This window comes from Limanda limanda, chromosome 2 (genome assembly GCF_963576545.1).
Source record: "Limanda limanda chromosome 2, fLimLim1.1, whole genome shotgun sequence".
Lineage (NCBI taxonomy): Eukaryota > Metazoa > Chordata > Actinopteri > Pleuronectiformes > Pleuronectidae > Limanda > Limanda limanda.
In genome coordinates, this window is record NC_083637.1 from 3,505,943 (window position 1) to 3,533,403 (window position 27,461).

Sequence of the window (27,461 nt, forward strand, 5' to 3'; positions counted from 1 at the left end):
ATGCAGACAGGTAAAAAAAACTCTCTACAGAGTAGATTCACCAGAGAGGACGACTGGGTACCTCTCCCTACTGGCTAGAACAGGTCACAGCAGGTCAACAAATGAGCCACTACAGTGTTATACAAAGTGTACAATCTCTTTCTCGATAGCACTTATACAATATACAATATTGCAGCCTCAAGAATGTGTTTTCCCTATTTTCTAGTGTGGTGTGAATGTGTGTATAGGAGGAGGCCTGACGTCTAGTTCAAGTCAACTGGAAGCCTAACGTATATAAATTAAATTAAGTTCAAAGTAGCAAAACAACAAACGGTAATTAACGAAAATCACAAACTAAAGGCCGGCGCATGCCTCTGCGTTTTCATGGGCCCGGAAGGGCAAGAGCCCTTCCGGGCCCCTTACGTGCTTACGTGTCCCTTCTTACGTGCTTACGTGCATCGCCCAATTTTTCAAACTAGGCGGCAAAGCTCCGCAAGCGTCACGTAGCCGGCAAGGCTGTGATTGGTCTGCTGACTACGTCCTTTCCGGAGTCGCATTTCCGGTTTCATGCCCGGAACCGGTGGAAACCACTAAAGATTTAGAAGAACGAATATGGACCAAATAGAAGAGCACTTGGCAGAAGAGATCCGAAACTATGACCACTAGTATAACCCGTCACTGACTGGCGGATTTGTCCGCCAGAAAAAGGCTATGAGGAGCCGCCGTGGCGATGTATATAAACGGCTCTTCTTCGTGCCACACACAAAGAAGAGCCGACTTCGACAAAAAACATTACTCCGCCTAGTGTTCTGGCGGGGAATTGCTTGGCAACACGCGCAACGCTTGTAAAACCATGAATGACAACGAGTCCTGCTTCACAACTACGTGAAAAGCCGCAGTCGCCGTTGCAGAAGCATGCGCCGGCCTTTAGAAGCGTGCGGATGAAAATCTGTTTCTCTGCAGCGTCTTTGTCTCTCGTCAACACCTGGTTCCATTGACCTCGTTCTGCTGTATGTGACGTCACTGGCTGGTTTTAGTCTCAGCTGGTCAGCTATAGTCAAATTTGTTCTAAAATAAAATGGCTCCAACAGTATTAATGGCAGTTCATTTTCAAGTTCAATTTGAAATCTTTCTTTTGTTTGTCTTTTTCATGTCAATCTTTATTGCATCTTAATGAGACACAGAACAGATGAGATTAAAAACAACCCAGTTTCTCTCAAGTCTACTTAAAATTGTCTTTCTTGTGTCAGTGAGATGTTGTGATGTGGATGATACAGGTTTGATATGAGCGGCCACTAAAGTTGTTTCTCACACTTGTACAAACCACAGTTTGCACAAACCACAGGTTGATCTGCCACCATCGGGCACAGCAACACTGAAAAGATGAGATTAAAAACACACCAGTTTTTCTCAAGTCTCCTTAAAGGGCACATATTATGAAAATTCCACTTTTGTAGTGCTTCTACACGTTAATTTGGGTATCTGGCATGTCTACCATCCCAAAAACTCTGAAAAAAAAGATTTGTTGTGGTTCCTCTATGTCAGAAACGATACGCTAGATGGCGTCGAATGGGATTACGACTTGACGTAATAGGCTCGCTACACGGCCCGGCTCCACAGGCCCGGCCAGCTCGCCAGCCCGGCGGTTTGCTTTCGGCCAGCCCGGTTAGCTCGTCTCTCCAAGGAGCCAGACTTCGGCCCACCTGACTCCGGTTCAAAACGATATGGTTGCAAGATTGTATCTTCGTCTCCAGTAGCCATATTTCTACAGAGGTAATGGATAGCCAAAAATCTGGGCGCTTGTATCTCGTGAAGGAGGGAGTTTGTAAGGGTGTGGGGGGGGCACTCAAAACAGGTCAATCTGAGGAGGGCTGTTTTAGACAGGGTAAGAGGGGTGCTGTTTTAAATTATCCTTGTGGTATTTTGACCAAAATATGTTATAGACATTTCATTAAGACCCCAAGGAACCATATCAACTGTGGTAAAATTGGCATGCGATGGATCCTTTAAATGTGTCTTCCTTGCGTCAGTGAGATGTTGTGATGTGGGTGATACAGGTTTGATATGAACAGCAACTGAAGTTGTTTCTCACACTCGTACAAACCACAGTTTAATTTAACACCGTCAGGCTCAGCATGCAGGTACATTTTAAGAGGAAGGAAGTTGGGGGTGTTTAACAGTTTAAATTTATCTTTCTCTTACAGAATCTGTCTTTATTCTCAGACTCTTCTGTGTTGTAGGTAGACGTGTCTGTGATGTGACTGATTTCATCTTGTGCACATTATTTATCTGTGGACGTTTCTGTTGTTTGAAGTCACAGACGAGAGCAGCAGCTACTATGAGTGTAACTGCAGCAGCGAGTGGATTTGTTGTCCTTCTTCTCAGTGTGACAGGTACTGTAAGTCTACATTCATGTTTCACTCTATTTTACACTCAGACTTCTGATTCACCTGAAGTGAGTTTGAGAAAGAAAGTAAAAATATAAATGAACCATTCATTTATATTCAGATCACCACCTGTAAAGTGATGCAGAAAGGAAACATATGAATGAATCATCAGTATTATTTTGTATCTTTGATTAGAAGTTTCTATCGTCTAGAGCTCAAAATATTAAAGAGTCTGAATTATGTTATTATTATTGTTATTATTATTATAATGTTTATTATTATTATTATTAGTAGTAGTAGTATTAGTATTATGATAATAATTATCATCATGGCTGAGTTCCTCTCCTCTCGATGCAGGTATTATTGTTTTCATCTTTGTTCAGAAGTTTCAGGCAGATCAAGGTTTCTATCGACGATTATTATTATTATTATTATTATTATTATTATTATTATTATTATCATCATGACTGAGTTCCTCTCCTCTGGATGCAGGAATTATCATCAGTGTGTGGAGTCATTAGTTGAAATGCTATGGAATGCTGCTCATGGAAATGTGTTTCTTTTCTACAGAAAGTAAAAAGTAAACTAAGTGTTCTCTGGTGTCGTTATGAATCTGATTCTCTGTGTTACAGTGGTACATTGTGGGAATGGCTGGGATGTGAGTTACACTTCTACTGAGATCTGTGCCGTCAGAGGATCAACAGTGGACATTACCTGTACCTACACATACCCATCCACATTTAATAACCATGATACTACAGTTCAGGAAACTCTCTGGTTCATTCAAGAGAGTAATGGGATTCACGTTGATCTAAGGACTGATCCGGAGTATTCAGGTCGTGTGGAGAATCTCTGTGGAAACAACAAGTGCACTCTGAGAATCTCTAACCTGAGAGAGAGCGACTCAGCTGTGTACAAGTTCAGGTTCACAACAAACCAACCTGGAGGGAGATTAACTGGTTCAGCTGGAGTCACTCTGTCTGTCACAGGTAACAATTCAGTTGGAAACTATGGTTTGTTTATGTGGAAAGCTCTGTCTAAAATGATGTGTGTGTTTATTTACTTACACAGGTGTCCAGGTGCTCAGCACAAAATTATCAGATTGCTTGATGGGGGACTGTTCATGGTCAAGTGTGGAGTGTCGAACCAGATGTCCTCCAACTCCCAGTCTGTCCTACATCTGGTACAAGAACGGACAAAAGACACCGGGAGAAAAATCGTATAGAGACTACTTTTATTCAAGAGACAGCATTTCCTGTGCTGTGAGAGGCCAAGAGGATTTCCCCTCTGCTCCAGTGTGTGAGTTTACTTCTTCCAATGACCAATGCTGTTCTACTCTGCTTCCATATTTCACACACTCCTCGATATCAGGCCTCTAAATATGTCGGATCTTTTCCATCGTCATTGTTTTTACTGTAAAGCAAAATGTAGCATCTTTTCTGCATTGTTTATTTCCTGACATTGGAAACAGCCATCTGTGAATTATTGTTAAATACAGATGTAAAGATTTTAGTTGTCATGGTGATTGTCAAGAGGTTTTTGTTTTTCAGGTGTCCATGGAAATTCATGTGACAGAGTGAATTACATCGACAGTAACATCTGTGCCTTTAAAGGCTCCTCAGTGGACATCACGTGCAGTTACAACAGTCACTATAATTCTATGACTAAGTTCTGGTTCGTTGCTGAGCGTGAGGATGAGCAGCTGTATCGTCCTCGAGCTGTGGACTTACTCAACGACCCAGAGTTCACAGATCGTGTTCAGGTCCTTGAACCAGAGCGAGGGCTCTCCACTCTGAGAATAAAGAACCTGAGACTGAGCGATTCAGCCCAGTATCGCTTCACATTCAAATCACAGACGTTTGAAAGGAACAGAAGTTTCCCTGGCACAACTCTGACTGTCACAGGTACTGAGGAACACTAAGTCACTGTGTTGTTCACTGGTTCTCAACCTGGGGTCCCACAGCTGCTTCTATGTGTGTTTCCTGTTGACAGATCCAGATGTTCAGGTGATCTGGTCTCCGATTGGTCCAACACTGACTTGTCACAGCAGCTGTCTTCTCTCTGGTCGTCCCTCCTTTGTCTGGTACGAGAATGGAACAGAAATTCACGGGGAAACGTCTCCATTTTTCAGGGGATTCCTTCAACCTGAAAACAGCTATTCCTGTTCTTATGAGCGTCACCACTCGTCCCCTGTGTGTGAGTTTACATCTTCCATTTTCCCTTCAGATTTTGCATGTTTGTGAACAGGACACATGCAAATCCCACTCAGTGATTCCTAAGACAGAGGTGACATGTTCAGTTTTGTGAAGTCTGTATTTAATACAAACAATAATTACTTGGTTAAAACTACTAATCACTAAAGGGGCCTTCCTGTGTCGAAAGTAAATCAAACACTTTTCTAAAGATGCTGAGAACCAGGGACGGCTGTCTCGCAATCTTACAGAAGGTTCCTGGGTCCGCCCCCTTATCTGGATTCACACCAAACTTTATTGAGTTCTTCCCTGACCCGTTCCTCATCCCACCTCCAATTTTCATGCTAATCTACTCAGTAGTTTTTGTGTAATCTTGCTTAAAATAAACAACCAACAAACAAACGGACTGGGGTGAAAACATCTGTTGTTGCATAGCTACACTATATGACGTAATTTTCTAAACTCATAGTGACAACATTCCCACCATATGACCATAGATTATTTTTGAATGTATATAAGCTTCAGGTCGTCTCTATACTAACTTCTTTGTGACATTACTTATAAGTCATCTATCATTATATGATGGGGAATAATGTTCTGATCAGTATATGATTTAGTCTATCTACTATTTGTGGAAATATCTTGGAAAATGTGTCTTTTGGGTCAAATCTTTGCTCATCTTGACCTCTGACCTTTGACAGATGAGCTGAAAAGTTAATATTCACTATAATATTCAGTAAGTTTGGTTCATGTGTTGAGTTATTTTGTACATTCACACACACGGGTTGAAAACAAAACCCTCAGTACCTGCTTCTGTCTGTGCTGGCTCCCCAGGTTAATAATGATCATCTATATTTAAGAAGCACTTATCAAAACCACAGATTGAAAAGTTCTCCACACTGGTTAATGAATATGTCTGAGTTGATTTCATGATCTTGCATGTTTTACACCAGACGCTCCAAAGCCTCCCTCTCTGTCAGTGAGTCCCTCTGGTGAGATCATGGAGGGCAGCTCAGTGACTCTGACCTGCAGCAGTGATGCTAACCCAGCAGCTCACTACACCTGGTACAAGGAGGACGAGGACTCACCAACAGCATCAGGACAAAACTTCACCATCACTAATATCACAGCTGAACATGGTGGAAAGTATCAGTGTGAGGCCCAGAACACACACGGACGTAGTAACACCACTTTACATCTAACTGTTGGAGCAGGTGAGTTTAGCACTCTGACTTCTACAGCCTACACCCCCCCCTCCTTTTCATTGCACTTGAACCTTAAACCATCAATACTCAGGATTTCCAGATGTGTCACAGCTGTATATCAAGCCCATCATATTGCACATGAACAATACTGACTGACCAACAGCATCACCTGGCAAACTGAGTCATCAGTCTAACCACACTGCTCATGTCTCCAGTCTGTTGTCCAGAGAAGTCAGTGATAACCATGAATATCATCTGGTACACTCTGGTGGTCGTGCTGGTTCCAGTGCTGGTCTGGACTCTGTGGACGAGGTAAAACAAATCCACCAGTTCACCCTCTGCTCTTTTACTGTCTTCTTCAAATGTCTTCAAACACTAGTTTCAGTGTTATGAAGTTAATTTTGTAAAATGTTGTGTTTGTTGTTGTTTTCGATCCAGGATGAAGAAAACTCTGAGCTTGAAATCAGAAGTGAATGAAGCTGTGGAGATGATAGAGGTGAGAGAGAGTGAGGCCTAAAGAATGACTCCATATCACTGTTTTCATCTCACTATGTTAGAGAAAGAGATCAAACATTTCTTGGATCAGCTACTTTGTCTGAATCTGCCCCAAAATGTAAAAGGTTCTTTCCATTGACTGTATATTAAAATGGACGTAGACTCTGGGTCTAGAAAGTGAAGTGAATGATCCATTTAGAGTCAAATAGACCATAAAGCACCGCAGGCATTGGGTCATGGATACCATGTGATTGACAGCTAGTACTGGGTGCAGGTCACTGGTTTAGGTGGGCGGGCAGTGTCCTTGGGCCCTGAGTCAGGCTCCACCCCCTTTCCTCGCAATATGGTTACTTCTGGTTTCAAAAAACCAAGATGGCGCTGGACAACATGTAAAAAAACTGGAGGCTTCAAAATGGCAGCTCACAAACCAATGGGTGACGTCACGTTGACACTTCTTTCTTGGCCCATGTCCCGTCCTTCCACCAAGTTTTGTGGAAATCAGTTTATCAGTTTTTGTGTAATCCTGCTGATGAACACACAAACTAATGGACAGGGGGCGCAACTACATTCAAACTGTTTTGCATGAACTGTGATTATTTGCAGGTTTCATGAATAAAGTCCAGTGAGGCTTAATATTTTCTCATCTCTCCTCCATCAGTCACACAACTGTCCTGTGTATGAGAGCTTCGATGCTGCAGCACAGACAGAAGACACAGAGGAGCAGGAAGACCTGGTGTGAAGCCTCAGGTCAGAGCCACTGGGACAAACACAACCAAGATGGACGACTTCAGAGTACATCCCTACAAGCGAGTTTTACAGAAACCATAGTGTGTAGTTATTAAATACGGGAAATCTGTCTAAGCAACAAAATATCTGAGTGCAAGTGCAGAGTTTGAGCACAAGCAGAGCAAATCTAAGCAGCAGCAAGAGCTGTGTGAGTGCAAGCGCAGGGTTTTAAGTAAAAACACCACGAAATCTGAACGTGCAAGTCCAGCTCTCAAAATAAAAAAACACGATTTTGAATAAAGAGGAAAACCACGTACATTTCCTGTCTACACATGGTTTCCTGTTTTCTTTTCTCCTCAGGTGCACTGTGATTGGTTGATGAAAGCATGTGAGAGGAAACAGGAAGTATCTCTCTCTCCATCCCCGGTTGCAGCAGTCTGTACAGCATGACCTTTAGAGCAAGAGTATTGTTGTGTTGTGTCTTTTCTATTTCTTTTCTGATGGGTCCAGTCGTCCAGTTTCCGCAGCTTTATTTCTGTGAGCTTTAGTCCTGATGTTGGTTTAGGTTGAAGGACCCTTTTTTTGCTGTTCCCCTCTGAACTATGTTGGACGTCTTAGTGATGAGCCTTTGAGGCTGAGGTAACACCACGTGACTCATCTCGTGTCTTATACATGATATTAATGTGGTTATTACATGGATAATGAATTATTATGTATCGTGATTTTATGATTCTTTCTTAAATAAAGGTTTTTGGTCCTTTGTTTTCACTCTATCTATTTTTTTGTTTTTGTTTTTAGCAGAATTACACCAGAAAACTAAAAACTGATTTTTACACAAACTCATCAAATTTAGGCAGGAATCCTGATAAAGGGGCGGAGCCAGGAGCCTGTTTGTGTAACTTCCTTTATAATTGTGAGACTGATGAAAACAGTCAGGATTATTAACAGGACTGCTGGTTTCTATTAGTGGTTGAACTCTGGTGCAGCTTGATGAATTGAGGGAGACTGTTGTATTTTTACGTAAAATGTGAAGCTCATTTGTTCCTATTTGCTATTGTTTTGAAATTTTAATCTCACTTCCAGTATTTCTTCTGTTGTTCGTTCGTCCTTTTCATAATAAAGCCAGTCAGACGCCATACGAGACTTCCAACACACACATATTTATTGTCTTCTTCCTGTGAGTTGAGCTGCTTGCGGGTCCCGCTGCAGAGAGGAGGTGGATGAATGCTTGTGTGACCCTTGGTTACACTAGAAAGAGTGTAAATGTGGAGCCGGATAAGAGATACTAGGTAAACAGGAGCCCTGGACTTGAATATCAGTAACGAGAATTAATGCCGTACTACTACTACTACCTAATACTTTGAATGAACTTGTATTAGAACACATAACCTGCAGTTCAAGATGAATGAACAGTTACAATACAGCATAAATTTACCCAGAATAATAAACAAAATAAATACTATAAAAAAAATGAGCACATAAAAGTCCCTTCAACATCCGTGAGTCCAGTCTTAAATGTCAAACTGGTGGATTGATCGTTGGGGCCCAATCTGTCTTTGTACAGTGTCTGTCCTACCACACCGTGGAGTGAAGAGGAACATGGAAGTCTGAATCTCTCTCAAACATCTGCATGTTGGGTCCCTGCACCTTCCAACAGGTCAGCAGGGTGACCTCACACTTCCACACGATGTAACAGAATCTGAGCAATGCAGGAAGTGTGCTCGTAGCTTGAGCAGCAAAGTTTTGGAGGACCATACATGACTTAAGTATAAATAAATAAATACAGAAATAAATACAGAAATAAATAAATAAATGAATAAATAAAAAAGGAAATAAATTAATTAATACAGAAATAAATAAATACGTTAATAACAACAGAAATGTCTAAATAAATGTCTTAACTATATTTGCACATTTATTTATTCCCCACGTTTTCAATCACCTTATGCTAATGAGTAAGGCGGGCCTAACCACAGTCTCATGCAGGATTGGTCAACTGAGCTATGCACACACATGCACACAGGCCCCGTGGCTCCGCCCCCCTCAGTGCCACACACTCGCACAGAGACAGAAGCAGTGACTGAGACTTGAGCTCGTCACCGCGAAGCAGCTGCTCAGTGACTTTGTAAAACAGTGGAAACAGTGAAAACACCGAGTTTCTCTGGTCACATCTGCTCAGAGATCAGCTGCTTCATGGGCAGAGCAGAAGCTGAAGGTGGTTTGTACCGAGCTGGAGTTTCTGTTTCCTCCTCCTCTCTGCGCTCTCCTTGTGCTCAGGAGAACACGAGACGTGACGCTCACAGTCAGGATTACTGACACCTTAATCATCCCAATAAAAAATAACCTGAACTAACCCTCTGAACTTGAACTAGTTCATTTTAAGTGTGAACTGGCTCAACACTGCAAACAGCTACTGGACACCAGTCAGCATTGAAAGGCTGGATAATTACACTCCTGTGACCAATCCTGCATGAGACTGCGGTTAGGCCCGCCTTTCTCATTAGCATAAGGTGATTGAAAACGTGAAAAATATAAATCAGGGAATAAATAAATGTGCAAATATATATAAGACATTTATTTAGACATTTCTGTTGTTATTAACGTATTTATTTATTTCTGTATTAATTAATTTATTTCCTTTTTTATTTATGTATTTATTTATTTATTTATGTATTTCTGTATTTATGTATTTATGTATTTATGTATTTCTGTATTTATTTATTTATTTATTTATACTTAAGTCATGTATGGTCCTCCATACCAAGTGGCCGACAGGATGCAGACAGGTAAAAAAAACTCTCTACAGAGTAGATTCACCAGAGAGGACGACTGGGTACCTCCCCCTACTGGCTAGAACAGGTCACAGCAGGTCAACCAATGAGCCACTACAGTGTTATACAAAGTGTACAATCTCTTTCTCTATAGCACTTATACAATATACAATATTGCAGCCTTAAGAAAGTATTTTTGCTGGTTTTCTAGTGTGGTCTACACTTGTGTGTGGTGTGACTGTGTGTATATGAGGAGGCCTGACGTCTAGTTCAAGTCAACTGGAAGCTTAACGTAGAGTAATGAAATTATGTCCAAGTTTAAAGTGACAAAATAACAAACGGTAATTAATGAAAATCAACAAACTAAGGAGCGTGCGGTTGAAAATCTGTTTCTCAGCATCGTAGCGTCTTTGTCTCTCGTCAACACCTGGTTCCATTGACCTCATTCTGCTGTATGTGATGTCACTGGCTGGTTTTAGTCTCAGCTGGTCAGCTATAGTCAAACTTGTTCTAAAATAAAATGGCTCCAACAGTATTAATGGCAGTTTATTTTCAAGTTCTATATTAAATCTTTCTTTAATTTGTCTTTTTCATGTCAATCTTTATTGCATCTTAATGAGACACAGAACAGATGAAATTAAAAACAACCCAGTTTCTCTCAAGTCTACTTAAAATTGTCTTTCTTGTGTCAGTGAGATGTTGTGATGTGGATGATACAGGTTTGATATGAACGGCCACTAAAGTTGTTTCTCACACTTGTACAAACCACAGTTTGCACAAACCACAGGTTGATCTGCCACCATCGGGCACAGCATGCAGGTAAGTGGAAAGAGGAAGGAAGTGTGTTTAACAGTTTCACTTCCTCTTGGTCTTCTGTGTTGTAGGTAGACGTGTCTGTGATGTGACTGAGTTTCATCTTGTGCACATTATTTATCTGTGGACGTTTCTGTTGTTTGAAGTCACAGACGAGAGCAGCAGCTACTATGAGTGTAACTGCAGCAGCGAGTGGATTTGTTGTCCTTCTTCTCACTGTGACAGGTACTGTAAGTCTACATTCATGTTGTCACTCTATTTTACACTCAGACTTCTGATTCACCTGAAATTAGTTTGAGAAAGAAAGTAAAAATATAAATGAACCATTCATTCATTTTCAGATCAACACCTGTAAAGTGATGCAGAAAGAAAATGTATGAATGAATTATCATCAATATTAAGTTATTTCTTTGTTTAAAAGTTTCTATCGTCTAGAGCTCAAAATATTACATAGTCTGAAACATGTTATTGTTAGTATTATTTTTATTCTCATCATGACTGACTTCCTCTCCTCTCGACGCAGGAATTGTCATCAGTGTGTGGAGTCATTAGTTGAAATGCTATGGAATGCTGCTCATGGAAATGTGTTTCTTTTCTACAGAAAGTAAAAAGTAAACTAAGTGTTCTGTGGTGTCGTTATGAATCTGATTCTCTGTGTTACAGTGGTACAGTGTGAGAATGGCTGGGATGTGAGTTACACTTCTACTGAGATCTGTGCCGTCAGAGGATCAACAGTGGACATTACCTGTACCTACACATACCCATCCACATTTATTAATAACCATGTTACTACAGTTCAGGAAACTTTCTGGTTCATTAAAGAGAGTAATGGGATTCATGTTGATCTAAGGACTGATCCGGAGTATTCAGGTCGTGTGGAGAATCTCTGTGGAAACAACAAGTGCACTCTGAGAATCTCTAACCTGACAGAGAGCGACTCAGCTGTGTACAAGTTCAGGTTCACAACAAACCAACCTACTGGGAGTTTAACTGGTTCAGCTGGAGTCACTCTGTCTGTCACAGGTAACAGTTACATCTGAACATTCATTCATTTATTTCCTACATCTTGTGGGTTCACTTGAGTGTGTCTGTGCACTTTTATATGCATGTGTGTGTTGTCAGTTTGGACTAAAATGAATTCCTTATTCTCACACACAGATTTTCATGTGCATGTGATCACATCAGTGAAGCTCTACTCTTATAACGATGCAGTGCTCAGGTGTCAGAGCAGTTGTCGTCTTCCTGATCCTCTGAACTACGTCTGGTACAAGAATCAACAGAAGAAGAAGGAAGGAGCATATTATTTAGATTATTTTGATTCTACAGACACAGTTTCCTGTGCTGTTAAAGGACTCGAGGATTTCCGATCTCCGTCAATGTGTGAGTTTAAACGACAGTATTTCACTAACAACACCATCTGCTGGAGTATTTGAGATAATGCATTGTACCATAACTTCATGTGTCTTTAAATACTTTTTTCTGCATGGGCACATTGAACTCTTGGGATACTACTGTCAGTACTGACAAACTAGTGTAGTACTTGTACTTATATTCTGCTTGTGTAAATAAAGATGGAAGACATTACTGCTCCCCATAAGTGAAGCCAAAGCATTGTGATCGCCCCCTGGTGGCTGGCTGCAGTGTAGAACACACATCCTGCCTCCTCCATGTTAGTGGGAAGGACATGGACCAATCAAAAAAGTCAAATACATTTTTCTCAAAGATGGCTTCTGTCATTTTAGGTTGTTCTTATCACACTCTATTGTTCCTGTTTCTCATAAGTTTGCTTTTAATAAATTATTTGATGATATGAAAATTAGATTAAACTTCATGACTGACAGCTGAGGCTGACTCAGGATTGGTCGAACTCATGTATGGGCGGGACCTTGATACTGTGGCTCCATCTCCGGATCACTACTGTGCAGACTGTGGTTCCAAATGTGAAAGATGGCAGCGTTGGTATCCAGGATATTTTGGCTTCATTTATGGAGAGTGGGAGGAACTGGAGACGTGTCGTCCATCTTTGGTCGACTCTGCATAAAAGATACAGATCATTTCCTCCATATTGGCCAGTTTGCTCCATTATAAGAGCAGCTTATACAAGGTCCCTCATGTTCCTCACCTCCAACAGTGTGTTTCTCCCTCACACTGAAGTCTAAAGGGAACTTCACTGTGTTTTCTGTGAACTGAAAGTTTCCTCATCTTGGCAGAGTCATCATCTTAAAATGAAAACCTGCCGACTGGTGTTTCACCAGAGAAAATACATGGAGTTCATGTATTACATGGTTCATCTTCTGATTCTCTGATGTGCTCTGTGTTACAGTGGTTTTGAGTCAGTTTGACTTGGGTGTGAGTTACACTTCTACTGAGATCTGTGCCTTCAGAGGATCAACAGTGGACATTAACTGTACCTACACATACCCATCCAGGTTGAATCGCCTTGATACTACAGTTCAGGAAACTTTCTGGTTTGTTAAAGAGAGTAATGGGATTCAGGTTGATCTAAGGACTGATCCGGAGTATTCAGGTCGTGTGGAGAATCTCTGTGGAAACAACAAGTGCACTCTGAGAATCTCTAACCTGAGAGAGAGCGACTCAGCTGTGTACAAGTTCAGGTTCACAACAAACCAACCTAATGGGAGTTTAACTGGTTCAGCTGGAGTCACTCTGTCTGTCACAGGTAACATTTTCATTAGAGTCAGTTTGAAATGTTAGTGTCTATGTTGAAATAAAATCACATGTTTGTTCACAGACCCTCAGCTCCAGGTACATGTGAGGAGATCAACAGCCAATCCATCTTCTACCTGGACAGAGCTGACCTGTCACAGCAGGTGTCAGCTCCCTGATCATCTTTCCTACGTTTGGTACAAAAACAATAAACCTGTTGGACGAAAAAAATACTTTCACCTCCGACATTTTAATGCTGAAGACAACTATCACTGTGCTATAGAAGGACAGGAGCGTTTCCCTTCTCCTACATTGGGTGAGTTTACGTCCCTCATGAAGCTACAATAATGTGGAAATAATTAAAATTTAAACTTTTAACAAATAATACAGTGTTTTGATGTATTCTCAACCTGTGTGTTAATATAGACTATCCTTCAGATGCTCCAAAGCCTCCCTCTGTGTCAGTGAGTCCCTCTGGTGAGATCATGGAGGGCAGCTCAGTGAATCTGACCTGCAGCAGTGATGCTAACCCAGCAGCTAAATACACCTGGTATAAGAGAAATGGAGATAAAAAAGTTCAACCTCCCAGTGAAGAGACACAATTTGTCCTCAGCTCCATCCGGTCGTCAGACTCTGGAGAGTATTACTGCACAGCTGAGAATGAGCTGGGAAGGAGTTCAGCAAACATCTTGATTACTGTGACATGTGAGTGAAGATATATTTAATCCGTCCCATTCTTTGTCATTTACATGTTAAATGTGTGCAGATATGGGTCGTTTGACTTCTGCTATTCACAGTCAGACCATCAGCAACAATTTAAGAGACACGCCCACAAACAGCTCACTCTGAACAGGGCTCTTCACACTTTTTATTAGGAAGAAACTCTGTCTAATTGTGGAAAAGGGCAATAATATGTCACGTTTAAGTTCACGTTACAAACTGGACTATGGTTTGGAAATCTGTGGACATTCTGGGGAGTCTGGAAACAGTAGTGCAACCACCTGTGGGGCGCGAGACCGGGAGGAGGAAATGTGAGGCGGAACTAATATTATAGCCGAACTAATGTTTTGACGTCTGTATCTCTTTAACGGCGGAGCAGTAAACAAATCGCTCTTTCGCCGTAGCCAGTGGTCGGCAGCCCGCGGCTTCAGCCCCTCTGCAGCGGCTCCCTGTGCAGTATTGTGCACGTCGCGCACACACACAGGCCCCGGGGCTCTGCCCCGCCCCTACTCACTCGCTCAGAGACACACACAGTGTAGAGCATCGTTCACTTGAAGCAGCCGGTCAGGGACAAACAAGAGACAGTGTTCAAAAACCAAGTTGAAAAGAAAGTACGATGAAACCTGTCTTGCTCTTGGGTTCACAGTCAATGTGGTGGGACATGAGGAGAGACAAGTGTGTATTTTGTCTGAAAAGTGAAAACTCTATGAGACCAAACAAATTAAGAAGACACTGAGAAACATTACACCCTAGTCACATGCATGTGTTCTTTTTGGTTGAGCTTTATCATCCTTGTAACAAAGTGATTTTAATTGAATTAATTTTTTCTCTATTATTGAAAAAGTACAGACTGATGGAGGAATGTAGTGATAAATGTCACCAAAAGTACTTCAATTATTTAGAATTTAAGCAAAGTTATGGCACTATTTTTTTAAGTAAGCGACAAATGTCATAAAAAGTTGTTTGAAAAAGGATTTTTCAAAGAACTTTGTGTCAGAAATTCATGAAAGTAATGTGGATTTAAGGTTCATGTGTATGTTATGTAAATACACATGTTAAACTTGGCCCATTTTGTTGGGGCGGGGGAGCGGGTGGGGAATGAAAAATATTTTAGACCCAAAGTGGGGCATGACAGTAAAAGTTTGAGAACCACTGCAATAAGTGCATTCAACACAGAGGGTACAAACCAAGAACAACAAGAATCAAGAAAGTACAATTCCTTAAAAAATAAAGCAAAACTACAAAGTATTATAAGTAAGTGCCATTTAAGTGCTACTAAATTGTTAGTTTAGGATTTTTTTTTTTTGTTACAGCCTTGTAGAGGTATGTTTTTTGTTTGCGGCTGAAGATGTGTAAACTTTCTGATGTCCGGATGTGGATGGGGAGCTCATTCCACCATTAAGGAGCCAGGTTAAGGAGTGTTTAGCTTGCAGTGAAGGAGCAACAAGTCGATTGGCCAAAGCAGAGCGGAGTGAACGGGCTGGGGTGTAACGTTTGACCATGTCCTGGATGTAGACGGGACCTGATCCGTTCACAGCATGGTACGCAGGTACTAATGTTTTGAAGCAGATGCGGATCCTTCTTTTTTTAAGAAGCTGCACAGACGCTGAAGCTCCAAACAGTTCCTGGTAATAACCAGAGTTGACAATGGGTGGCTTCAGCTGTGCTGACCACTCCCCCTGCTCATGAGCCAATCAGGCAAATGGTGGTAATGAGCCAGCAATAGAAACTAAACAACAAGAGAAACTTGTCACTTTAATCAGTGAGTTTCCCAAAAGCTCCTAATTTGCCACAAACTGTTTCTGGACAAAGTCCATTTACCTCAAAAGTTAGAAAGTAAAATAGAACTTACTTTCTAACTTTTAACTAAGACAGCTAGTTAACCTAAGACAGCAGATACAATAGTAATCATCAGAGAAGCTTATAAAGAATATACTTTGCCTGAATCCAAGTAGTCCAGTAGTATGATAACCCAGAAGTCCAAATGCACACTTTAACAACCTTGTTGTTGTAACTCAGGGACTCCATTCACCTGAGAACCTTTGACTTTAACACATCGTATCATAAACAGTATGTCCCCAAATGTTAAACACAATGTCTGTCATCTATTATCATCATTCTGTTTTCACACATTCAGACGCTCCAAAGCCTCCCTCTGTGTCAGTGAGTCTCTCTGGTGAGATCATGGAGGGCAGCTCGGTGACTCTGACCTGCAGCAGTGATGCTAACCCAGCAGCTAAATACACCTGGTACAAGCAGGACGAGGACTCACCAACAGCATCAGGACAAATCTTCACCATCACTAATATCACAGCTGAACATGGTGGAAAGTATCAGTGTGAGGCCAAGAACACACACGGACGTAGTAAGGCCACCTTACATCTGACTGTTGGAGCAGGTGAGTTTAGCACTCTGACTTTTATAGCCTACAACCCCCCCCCCCCCCCATTTTCATTGCACCAGAACCTTAAACCATCAATACTCAGGATTTACAGATGTGTCACAGCTGTATATCAAGCCCATCATATTGCACATGAACAATACTGACTGACCAACAGCATCACCTGACAAACTGAGTCATCAGTCTAACCACACTGCTCATGTCTCCTGTCTGTTGTCCAGGGAAGTCAGTGATAATCATGAATATCATCAGGCTGACTCTGGTGGTCGTGCTGGTTCCAGTGCTGGTCTGGACTCTGTGGACGAGGTAAAACAAATCCATCAGTTCACCCTCTGCTCTTTTACTGTCTTCTTCAAATGTCTTCAAACACTAGTTTCAGTGTTATGAAGTTCATTTTGTAAAATGTTGTGTTGTTGTTTTCAATCCAGGATGAAGAAAACTCTGATTTTGAAACCAGAAGTGAATGAAGCTGTGGAGATGATAGAGGTGAGAGACAGTGAGGCCAAAAGAATGACTCCATATCACTGTTTTCATCTCACTATGTTAGAGAAAGAGATAAAACATTTCTTGGATCAGCTACTTTGTCTGAATCTGCCCCAAAATGTAAAAGGTTCTTTCCATTTAAATGGACGTAGACTCTGGGTCTAGAAAGTGAAGTGAATGATCCATTTAGAGTCAAATAGACCATAAAGCACCGCAGGTATTGGGTCATGGATACTGTGTGTTTGACAGCTAGTACTGGGGGCAGGTCACAGGTTTAGGTGGGCGGGCAGTGTCCTTGGGCCCTGATTCAAACTCCACCCCCACTCCTCCAAATATGGTTACTTCTGGTTTACAAAAACTAGGTTTGCGCTGAACAACATGTCAAAAATGACAGCTCAACACCCAATGGATGACTTCACGTTGACACTTCTTTCTTGGCCCATGTCCTGTCCTTCCACCAAGTTTTGTGGAAATCAGTTTATCAGTTTTTGTGTAATCCTGCTGATGAACAAACAAACTAATGGACAGGGGACACAACTACGTTCAAACTCTTTTGAATGAACTGTGATTATTTGCAGGTTTCATGAATAAATTCCAGTGAGGCTTAATATTTTCTCATCTCTCCTCCATCAGTTAGACAGCTGTCCTGAGTATGACGACATCGATGCTGCAGCACAGACAGAAGACACAGAGGAGCAGGAAGACCTGGTGTGAAGCATCAGGTCAGAGCCACTGAGACAAACACAACCAAGATGGACGACTTCAGAGTATATCTGTACAAGCGAGTTTTACAGAAACCATAGTGTGTAGTTATTAAAGCACAAGCAGAGCGAATCTAAGCAGCAGCAGGAGCTGTGTGAGTGCAAGGGCAGGGTTTTGAGTAAAAACACCACAAAATCTGAACGTGCAAGTCCATCTCTCAAACTAAAAGACCACACTTTTGAATAGAGAGGAAAACCACGTACATTTCCTGTCTAGTCATGGTTTCCTGTTGTCTTTTCTCCTCAGCTGCACTGTGATATGGGTGATGAAAGTATGTGAGAGGAAACAGGAAGTATCTCTCTTTCCATCCACGGTTGCAGCAGCAGCAGTTTGTACAGCATGACCTTTAGAGCAAGAGTATTGTTGTGTTGTGTCTTTTCTTTTTCTTTTCTGATGGGTCCAGTCGTCCAGTTTTCGCAGCTTTATTTCTGTGAGCTTCAGTTCGGATGTTGGTTTAGGTTGAAGGAAGATTCTCAGATCCTACGACCCTTTGTGGGTTGGTGTGTTGGGTTTTCCTTCTTTTATCCATTTTGCCGGCCTGTTGTTGAAGTTTTTGTCTTTTCTGCAATAAATATATATTTTTTGCTGTTACCCTCTGAACTATGTTGGACGTCTTGGTGATGAGCCTTTGAGGCTGTGGTCACACCACGTGACTCATCTCTTGTCTTATACATGATATTAATGTGGTTATTACATGGATAATGAATTATTATGTATCGTGATTATATGATTCCTTCTTATATAAATGTATTTGGTCTTTTGTTTTCACTCATTATCTATTTGTTTGTTTGTTTTTCAGCAGAATTACACCAGAAAACTAAAAACTGAATTGTCCACAAACTCATCAAATTTGGGCAGGAATCCTGATAAAGGGGCGGAGCTAGAACCTGTTTGTATCACTTTCTTTATAATTGTGAGATTGATGAAAACAGTCAGGATTATTTAGAGGACTGGTTTCTATGAGTGATTGAACTCTGGTGCAGCTTGATTGAATTGAGGGAGACTGTTGGGCCTTGGTGGAGGGATGAGCTCGACTCAGTGACAGACTTGCTTGGTTGGTTTAACCAGGGTTTGTATGTGTGATTGATAAATGTCGATAGTTGTACTTGTTTCCTCTGAGGACTGGAGGGAGCACGTCTCATGTGGATGTGAGCTGCTACTGACGTGATGAACACCTTGAATGTGACCGTTTACACAAAGTGAACTGCTGACACCAGATGAGTTGTGTTGCCTCTGGTGTCTGTTCAAAGTTTGCATCAGGCCCATTGATTTCACTTTAGTGTTTTGTGGTATTTCTCACATCAGGTGTTAAACACGTGAAGAAGAAGGAGTTTGTTTTAATCCATCACGTTCACACGGTGGCCATTTTCCTCTGATGTCTCTCTCAGGGTGTGAAGCTCGAATGTTGTTACAAACAGAATAATGTTGTACTGCTGTGATTCAGGTTTATAAGTTACACAAAAAAGATAATATTATAACTTATTCTTCATTAGGATTATTGATTCATTATTATAATATTAGCTTTGGTAATTTAATCACAGAAAAAGTTTGTTTGCTGCACCTTTAGGAAACTTATGTTAATTATACTTTTTTCTTTTTGTTCACAACATAATTCATATTTACAGTCTTGTTTATTTAATTTGTTGTTCACTCACAACTTCCTCTTTTCTAACTTTGTGATGTACAGTTTTGCAACAAAGCAGATTTTCTTTCAAGGATCATTCAAGGTTATTTTTAATTCTGTTCATATATTTTTATGTAAAATGTGAAGCTCATTTGTTCCTATTTGCTATTGTTTTGAAAATCTTACTATAATTTAATCTCACTTCCAGTATTTGCTCTGTCTTTCGTTCGTCCTTTTCATAATAAAGCCAGTCAGACGCCATACGAGACTTCAAACACACACATATTTATTGTCTTCTTCCCGTGAGTTGAGCTGCTTGCGGGTCCCGCTGCAGAGACGAGGTGGATGAATGCTTGTGTGACCCTTGGTTACACTAGAAAGAGTGTAAATGTGGAGCCGGATAAGAGAGACTAGGTAAACAGGAGCCCTGGACTTGAATATCAGTAACGAGAATTAACACCTGGATTACTTTGAATGAACTTGCATTAGAACACATAACCTGCAGTTCAAGTTGGTTTGACAATTACAATACAGCATAAATTTTCCCAAAATAATAAACAAAAATAAATAAAATTTAAAAAAGTGTGCACATAAAAGTCCCTTCAACGTCCATGAGTCCAGTCTTAAATGTCAAACTGCTGGATTGATCGTTGGGGCCCAATCTGTCTTTTTACAGTGTCTGTCCTACCACACCGTGGAGTGAAGAGGAACATGGAAGTCTGACTCTATCTCAAACATCTGTATGTTGGCTCGCCATCCAGTGAACTGGAGTCTTGATTCTTCGGTGGATGTCCTCTCTGGCACCGGATAATTTGTCTCTCACCAAAAACCTGAGCGTTGAAAAGTAAGAGTCCCTGCACCTTCCAAAAGGTCAGCAGGGTGACCTCACACTTCCACACGATATAACAGAATCTGAGCAAAGCAGGAAGTGTGCTTGTAGCTTGAGCAGCAAAATGGCCGACAGGATGCAGAAAGGAAAAAAAAACTCTCCACAGAGTAGATTCACCAGAGAGGACGACTGGGTTCCTCCCCCTACTGGCTAGACAATGTCACAGCAGGTCACCCAATGAGCCACGACAGTGTTATACAAAGTTTACAATCTCTTTCTCCATAGCACTAATACAATAGACAATATTGCAGCCTTAAGAATGTGTTTTCGCTGCTTTTCTAGTGTGGTCTACACTTGTGTGTGGTGTGAATGTGTGTATATGAGGAGGCCTGACGTCTAGTTCAAGTCAACTGGAAGCTTAACGTATAGTAATTCAATTATGTCCAAGTTCAAAGTAGCAAAATAACAAACGGTAATTAATGAAAATCAACAAACTTAGAAGCGTGCGGATGAAAATCTGTTTCTCTGCAGCGTCTTTGTCTCTCGTCAACACCTGGTTCCATTGACCTCGTTCTGCTGAATGTGACGTCACTGGCTGGTTTTAGTCTCAGGTGGTCAGCTAGACTTTCTAAAATTAAATGGCTCCAACATAATTAATGGCAGTTTATTTTCAAGTTCTATTTTAAATATTTCTTTAATTAGTATTTTTCATGTCAATCTTTATTGCATCTTAATGAGACACAGAACAGATGAGATTAAAAACATCCCAGTTTCTCTCAGGTCTCCTTAAATTTGTCTTTCTTGTGTCAGTGAGATGTTGTGATGTGGATGATACAGGTTTGATATGAACGGCCACTGAAGTTGTTTCTCACACTCGTACAAACCACAGTTTGCACAAACCACAGGTTGATCTACCACCATCGGGCACAGTCTGCAGGTAAGTGGAAAGAGGAAGGAGGTGGATTTAAAAGTTTGAGTTTCTCTTACACTTCTGTATTGTAGGTAGACGTGTCTGTGATGTGACTGAGTTTCATCTTGTGCACATTATTTATCTGTAGACGTTTCTATTGTTTGAAGTCACAGGCGAGAGCAGCAGCTACTATGAGTGTAACTGCAGCAGCGAGTGGATTTGTTGTCCTTCTTCTCACTGTGACAGGTACTGTACATCTACATTCATGTTGTCACTCTATTTTACACTCAGACTTCTGATTCACCTGAAGTGAGTTTGAGAAAGAAAGTAAAAATATAAATGGACCATTCATTAATTTTCAGATAAACACCTGTAAAGTGGTGCAGAAAGAAAATATATGAATGAAGTATCATCAGTATTAAGTTGTTTCTTTGTTTAAAAGTTTCTATCGTCTAGAGCTCAAAATATGACATAGTCTGAAACATGTTATTGTTATTATTATGATAATAATCATCAGGACTGAGTTCCTCTCCTCTCGATGCAGGAATTGTCATCAGTGTGTGGAGTCATTAGTTGAAATGCTATGGAATGCTGCTCATGAAAATGAGTTTCTTTTCTACAGAAAGTAAAAAGTAAACTAAGTGTTCTCTGGTGTCGTTATGAATATGATTCTCTGTGTTACAGTGGTACAGTGTGAGAATGACTGGGATGTGAGTTACACTTCTACTGAGATCTGTGCCGTCAGAGGATCAACAGTGGACATTACCTGTACCTACACATACCCATCCACAGTTAATAACCATGATACTACAGTTCAGGAAACTTTCTGGTTCATTAAAGAGAGTAATGGGATTCACGTAGATCTAAGGACTGATCCGGAGTATTCAGGTCGTGTGGAGAATCTCTGTGGAAACAACAAGTGCACTCTGAGAATCTCTAACCTGAGAGAGAGCGACTCAGCTGTGTACAAGTTCATGTTCACAACAAACCAACCTACTGGGAGTTTAACTGATTCAGCTGGAGTCACTCTGTCTGTCACAGGTAACATTTACATCTGAGCATTCATTAATTTATTTCCTACATCTTGTTTGGTTCACTTGAGTGTGTCTTTGAACTTGTATATGCATGTGTGTGTGTCGTCAGTTTGGACTAAAATGAATTCCTTATTCTCACACACAGATTTGCATGTGCAGGTGAGCACATCGGTGCAGTCTTTCTATTATAACCATGCAGAGTTCAGGTGTCAGAGCAGTTGTCGTCGTCCTGATCATCTGAACTACGTCTGGTACAAGAATCAACAGAAGAAGAAGGAAGGAACATCTTATACAGATTATTTTAATTATACAGACACAGTTTCCTGTGCTGTTAAAGGACACGAGGATTTCCGCTCTCCGTCAATGTGTGAGTTTACTCTACAGTATTTCACTAACACCACCATCTGCTGGAGTATTTAAGATAATGTATTGTACCATAACTTCATGTGTCTTTAAATACTTTTTTCTGCATGGGCACATTGAAATCTTGGGATACTACTGCCAGTACTGACTAACTCGTGTAGTACTAGTACTAGTATTCTGCTTGTGTAAATCAAGATGGAAGACATGACTGCTACCCAGATGTGAAGCCAAAGCATCTTGATCGCCCCCTGGTGGCTGGCTGTAGTATTGATCATACATCCTGCCTCCTCAATGGTAGTGGATGGAACATGGGCCAATCTAAAAACTCAAATACATTTTTCTCAAAGATGTTTTCTGTCATTTTAGGTTCTTATCACACTCTGTTGTTCATGTTTCTCATAAGTTTAGTTTTAATTAGTTATTTGAGGGCATGAAAATTAGATTAAACTTCATTGATTTTTGCTTACTGTTTTCAGTTTCACTCAAGTGACTGAGAGCTAAAACGACACCAGCTAAGGGTAAAGTGCTTGATTTTTATTCCTATTCTGTTAAAAGAGTCAGTTCTATTTGACTTTTAAACTTTAGCTGTAAACAGACTTGATCCAGAATCAGTTTCTGCCAAAACTAGGAGTTGTTGTGAATCCCACTGATTAAAGGCACAGGTTCCTCTTGTGTTTGAGATTGGCCCATTAGCACCAGGTGTCTGAGATTGCCTCCTGAGCAGGGGGAGTGGTCAGCACAGCTGTAGCCAACTATCGTCAACTCTGGTTAAAACCAGGAAGTGTTTGGAGCGTCAGCTTAAGCGTCTGTGAAAAGACTCATCGTATGAAGAGTCTTCGGGGGAGGCTGAGGGGCAGTGTTAATTTTGGAAGCTATTTTTGATTTAGTCTTAGTCTTTTGACGAAAATGCATATTAGTTTTAGTCACATTTAGTCATTTTTATCCTTCTTAGTTTTAGTCTAGTTTTAATCGACGAAAACAAATTACATTTTAGTCTAGTTTTAGTCGACGAAAACTAATTACATTTTAGTCTAGTTTTAGTCACATTTAATAGCCACATTAAACTCCTTATGTTCCCTTCTCAGGTCCAGGGACCCCCTGTGTTGTGTCTACAACTGCATACTAGTCTAGCTTGCAGTACTTAGGTTGTCCATTAGATATCCCTATAGGTCTATAGCAGGGGTCGGCAACCTTTACTATCAAAAGAGCCATTTTGCCCCCTCTTCCCCCAAATAAAATTTGTCTGGAGCCGCAAAACATATTTGATAACAAAGCTGATCAAATTTTATATAAAGTTATACTATACTAATCTGTAGATTATTGCATTTATGAAATTATAGAACAACAATAAAGAAAACTGTTGAAATTTTATTTATTTTTACCTGTTACAACAAAGGGAAACACCAAATGCGTATGAAGAGGAGAAGAAAATACACAGGCAAGTGTAGGCCTACTTTGAAATAAATTAAACGCAGAACTATGTAGGGTTATTCGCAGTGGTGGAGGAAGTACTGAAGTTTAGTACTTAAGTAAAAGTACAAGTACACAGGAAAATATATACTTAAGTAAAAGTACTACATCAACAATCCTACTTAAGTAAAAGTAAAAAGTACTTGCTTTTAAATTTACTTTAAGTATTAAAAGTAAAAGTACTCACGCAATGGGTTGTCTCTCAATGTCTAGGCTGTGCCATTTTGATAAAGAACGCAGATATAGCTACTGGTAATACTCATGCCTCTACAGATGTCACTACTAGTAATAATTATAAGCAGTTGAATGTTTTTTCAGCAAAACAGGCAAGGTTGTAGTAGTGCTGCTGCCAAATGCGCTGTTGCAGGTATGGCCTGCCCCTTTAAGGAACGGGCCCAGAGAGTGACGTAGTGCACCTGGGTAACTTGCGCAAGAAGTGTGTGAATAGGAGAAGTGAACGACCACCTAGAGGTGATGACAGTGTTGCTCCGGTGGACAGTCAATAAATAAAGTGGCGGCGTTAAAAATAAAGAAACGTCTCCTCCTCCTTCTTCACGGAGTGGACCGAACGGCTGCTTACCGGCCACTGTGTGTGACTGTGTGTGTGTGTGCGTATGTGTGTGTGTCACCCAGATGCGTATGTGTTTGTGTGTGTGTGTGTCACCCAGATGCGGAGCTGACGAGCGGGCACCCTCCGTCGGCCCAGCGCTAAACAGAGTAGCTGATGGTTAGATAGTGATCAACTACGAACTTTAACAGGAAGAGTGGAAATGTTTGTTGGCGTGTGTGTGGCTGCGTGTGTGACTGTGTGTGCGTGTGGAGCGCTGGCGGAGCCGCTCCGTCACAGCAACATTTTGGCGAAACTGTGTTCATAAAATGTAACGAGTAACGACACATATTGTAGAAATGTAGCGGAGTAAAAGTATAGATAATAGCTGCAAAATGTAACGGAGTAAAAGTAAAAAGTATGCACTATTATTTTTACTTAAGTAAAGTACAGATACGTAAAAATTTACTTAAGTACAGTAAGTAAAAATACTTTGTTACATTCCACCACTGGTTATTTGAGTCATCCCCATATTTGTGGGAAATGTATGAAATAAGAAGTACCCTATTTTGAAATAAATAAAAACATATAGCTGCAGCCTATATATTTTAATTGGCGAAATGTGAAAACAAAAAGTGAAAGCAGATAAGCACGATAAGCACGAGCCTGGGTGTGACACTCGACAGCCAACTGTCCCTCTCTGCCAACATTACTGCAACAACGCGGTCCTGTAGATTCATGCTTTACAACATCCGGAGAATACGCCCCCTTCTCACTCAGAAGGCGGTGCAGGTTCTGGTCCAGGCCCTGGTCATCTCACGTCTCGACTACTGTAACTCCCTCCTGGCAGGTCTACCTGCTACTGCCATCCGACCTCTGCAGCTCATCCAGAATGCAGCAGCTCGACTGATTTTGAACCAACCTAAATTCACTCACACTACTCCGCTCCTCCGCTCCCTTCACTGGCTACCAGTGGCTGCCCGCATCCGGTTCAAAACACTAGTACTCGCATACCATGCTGTAAACAGATCAGGTCCAGTTTACATCCAGGACATGGTCAAACATTACACACCAGCACGTTCACTCCGCTCTGCTTCAGCTAAACGGCTCGTTGCTCCCTCACTGCGAGCTAAACACATCAAAATCACGACTGTTTGCTGTCCTAGCTCCTAAATGGTGGAATGAGCTCCCACTCGACATCCGGACATCTGAAAGTTTACACATCTTCCGCCGAAAACTAAAAACACACCTCTTCCGACTGTACCTTGTATAAAAAATAAAAAAAAAACACTAACCACTTTTTGAAACTAACACTTTGGTAGCACTAAAATGGCACTTACTTATAGCACTTTGTAGTTTTGCTTTATTTCGAAGAAATTTTACTGTCTTGATTCTTGTTGTTCTTGGTTTGTACCCTCGAGGTTGAATGCACTTATTGTAAGTCGCTTTGGATAAAAGCGTCAGCTAAATGAAATGTAATGTAATGATTGACAGCTGAGGCTGACTCAGGATTGGTCGAGCTCATGTATGGGCGGGATCTTGATACTGTGCCTCCATCTCCGGATCACTACTGTGCAGACTGTGGTTCTTTGAGGGTCTAAAGGGTCTAACAGTTTTCAGGTCATACACAGTTCAAACCATTAAAACAGTCAAAGTCATAAAGTATTTAGACAGGTTATGTATGAAGATATAGGTCATAAAAATTAAGTTTTCAACTACAACATAGTTTTCACACATACTTAGTTAATTTTTCCATTACAGCATCGTCATCATCTTAAAATGAAAACCTGCCAACTGGTGATTCAACAGAGAAAATACATGGAGTTAGTTTATAAATGTATAGGTTCATCTTCTGATTCTCTGATGTGCTCTAAGTTGCAGCGGAATGGAGTCAGAATGGCTGGGGTGTGAGTTACACTTCTACTGAGATCTGTGCCTTCAGAGGATCAACAGTGGACATTAACTGTAGCTACACATACCCACACTGGTTGAATCACCGTGATACTACAGTTCAGGAAACTTTCTGGTTCATTCAAGAGAGTAATGGGATTCACGTTGATCTCAGGACTGATCCGGAGTATTCAGGTCGTGTGGAGAATCTCTGTGGAAACAACAAGTGCACTCTGAGAATCTCTAACCTGAAAGAGAGCGACTCAGCTGTGTACAAGTTCATGTTCACAACAAACCAACCTGGAGGGAGTTTAACTGGTTCAGCTGGAGTCACTCTGAATGTCACAGGTAACATTATGATTACAGTCAGTTTGAAATTTTAGTGTGTATGTTGAAATAAAACCACATGTTTGTTCACAGACCCTCTGCTCCAGGTACATGTGAGGAGATCAACAGCCAATCCATCTTCTACCTGGACAGAGCTGACCTGTCACAGCAGGTGTCAGCTCCCTGATCATCTTTCCTACGTTTGGTACAATAACAATAAACCTGTTGGACAAAAAAAATACTTTCACCTCCGACACTTTGATGGTGAAGACAGCTATCACTGTGCTATAGAAGGACAGGAGCGTTTCACTTCTCCTACAGTGTGTGAGTTTACGCCTCATGAAGCTCCAATAATGTGGAAATAATTTAAATTAAAACTTTCAACAAATAATATATAGTTTTGATTGTATTCTCATCCTGTTTGTTAATGTTAAACTATCCTTCAGACGCTCCAAAGCCTCCCTCTATGTCAGTGAGTCCCTCTGGTGAGATCATGGAGGGCAGCTCGGTGACTCTGACCTGCAGCAGTGATGCTAACCCAGCAGCTAACTACACCTGGTACAAGGAGGACGAGGACTCGCCAACAGCATCAGGACAAAACTTCACCATCACTAATATCACAGCTGAACATGGTGGAAATTATCAGTGTGAGGCCCAGAACACACACGGACGTAGTAACACCACCTTACATCTGACTGTTGGAGCAGGTGAGTTTAGCACTCTGACTTTTACAGTCTACAACCCCCCCCCCCCCCCCTCCTCATTTTCATTGCACCAGAACCTTAAACCATCAATACTCAGGATTTCCAGATGTGTCACAGCTGTATATCAAGACCATCAAATTGCACATGAACAATACTGACTGA

The 27,461-nt window shown here is 41.1% G+C and overlaps 1 protein-coding gene across 1 annotated transcript; it reads left to right on the forward strand.

The window, feature by feature from the left end:
• On the forward strand, positions 1 to 27,461 carry LOC133015410 (carcinoembryonic antigen-related cell adhesion molecule 5-like). Its single transcript, XM_061082604.1, has 16 exons — positions 1 to 10; positions 2,999 to 3,355; positions 3,438 to 3,665; positions 5,512 to 5,772; positions 5,991 to 6,075; positions 6,202 to 6,259; positions 6,917 to 6,991; positions 7,345 to 7,372; positions 12,892 to 13,248; positions 13,321 to 13,551; positions 13,674 to 13,940; positions 16,093 to 16,353; positions 16,578 to 16,662; positions 26,689 to 26,702; positions 27,042 to 27,302; positions 27,406 to 27,461. The coding sequence occupies exons 1-16, from the start codon at positions 1 to 3 to the stop codon at positions 27,459 to 27,461; spliced, it is 2,634 nt and encodes an 877-aa protein (XP_060938587.1).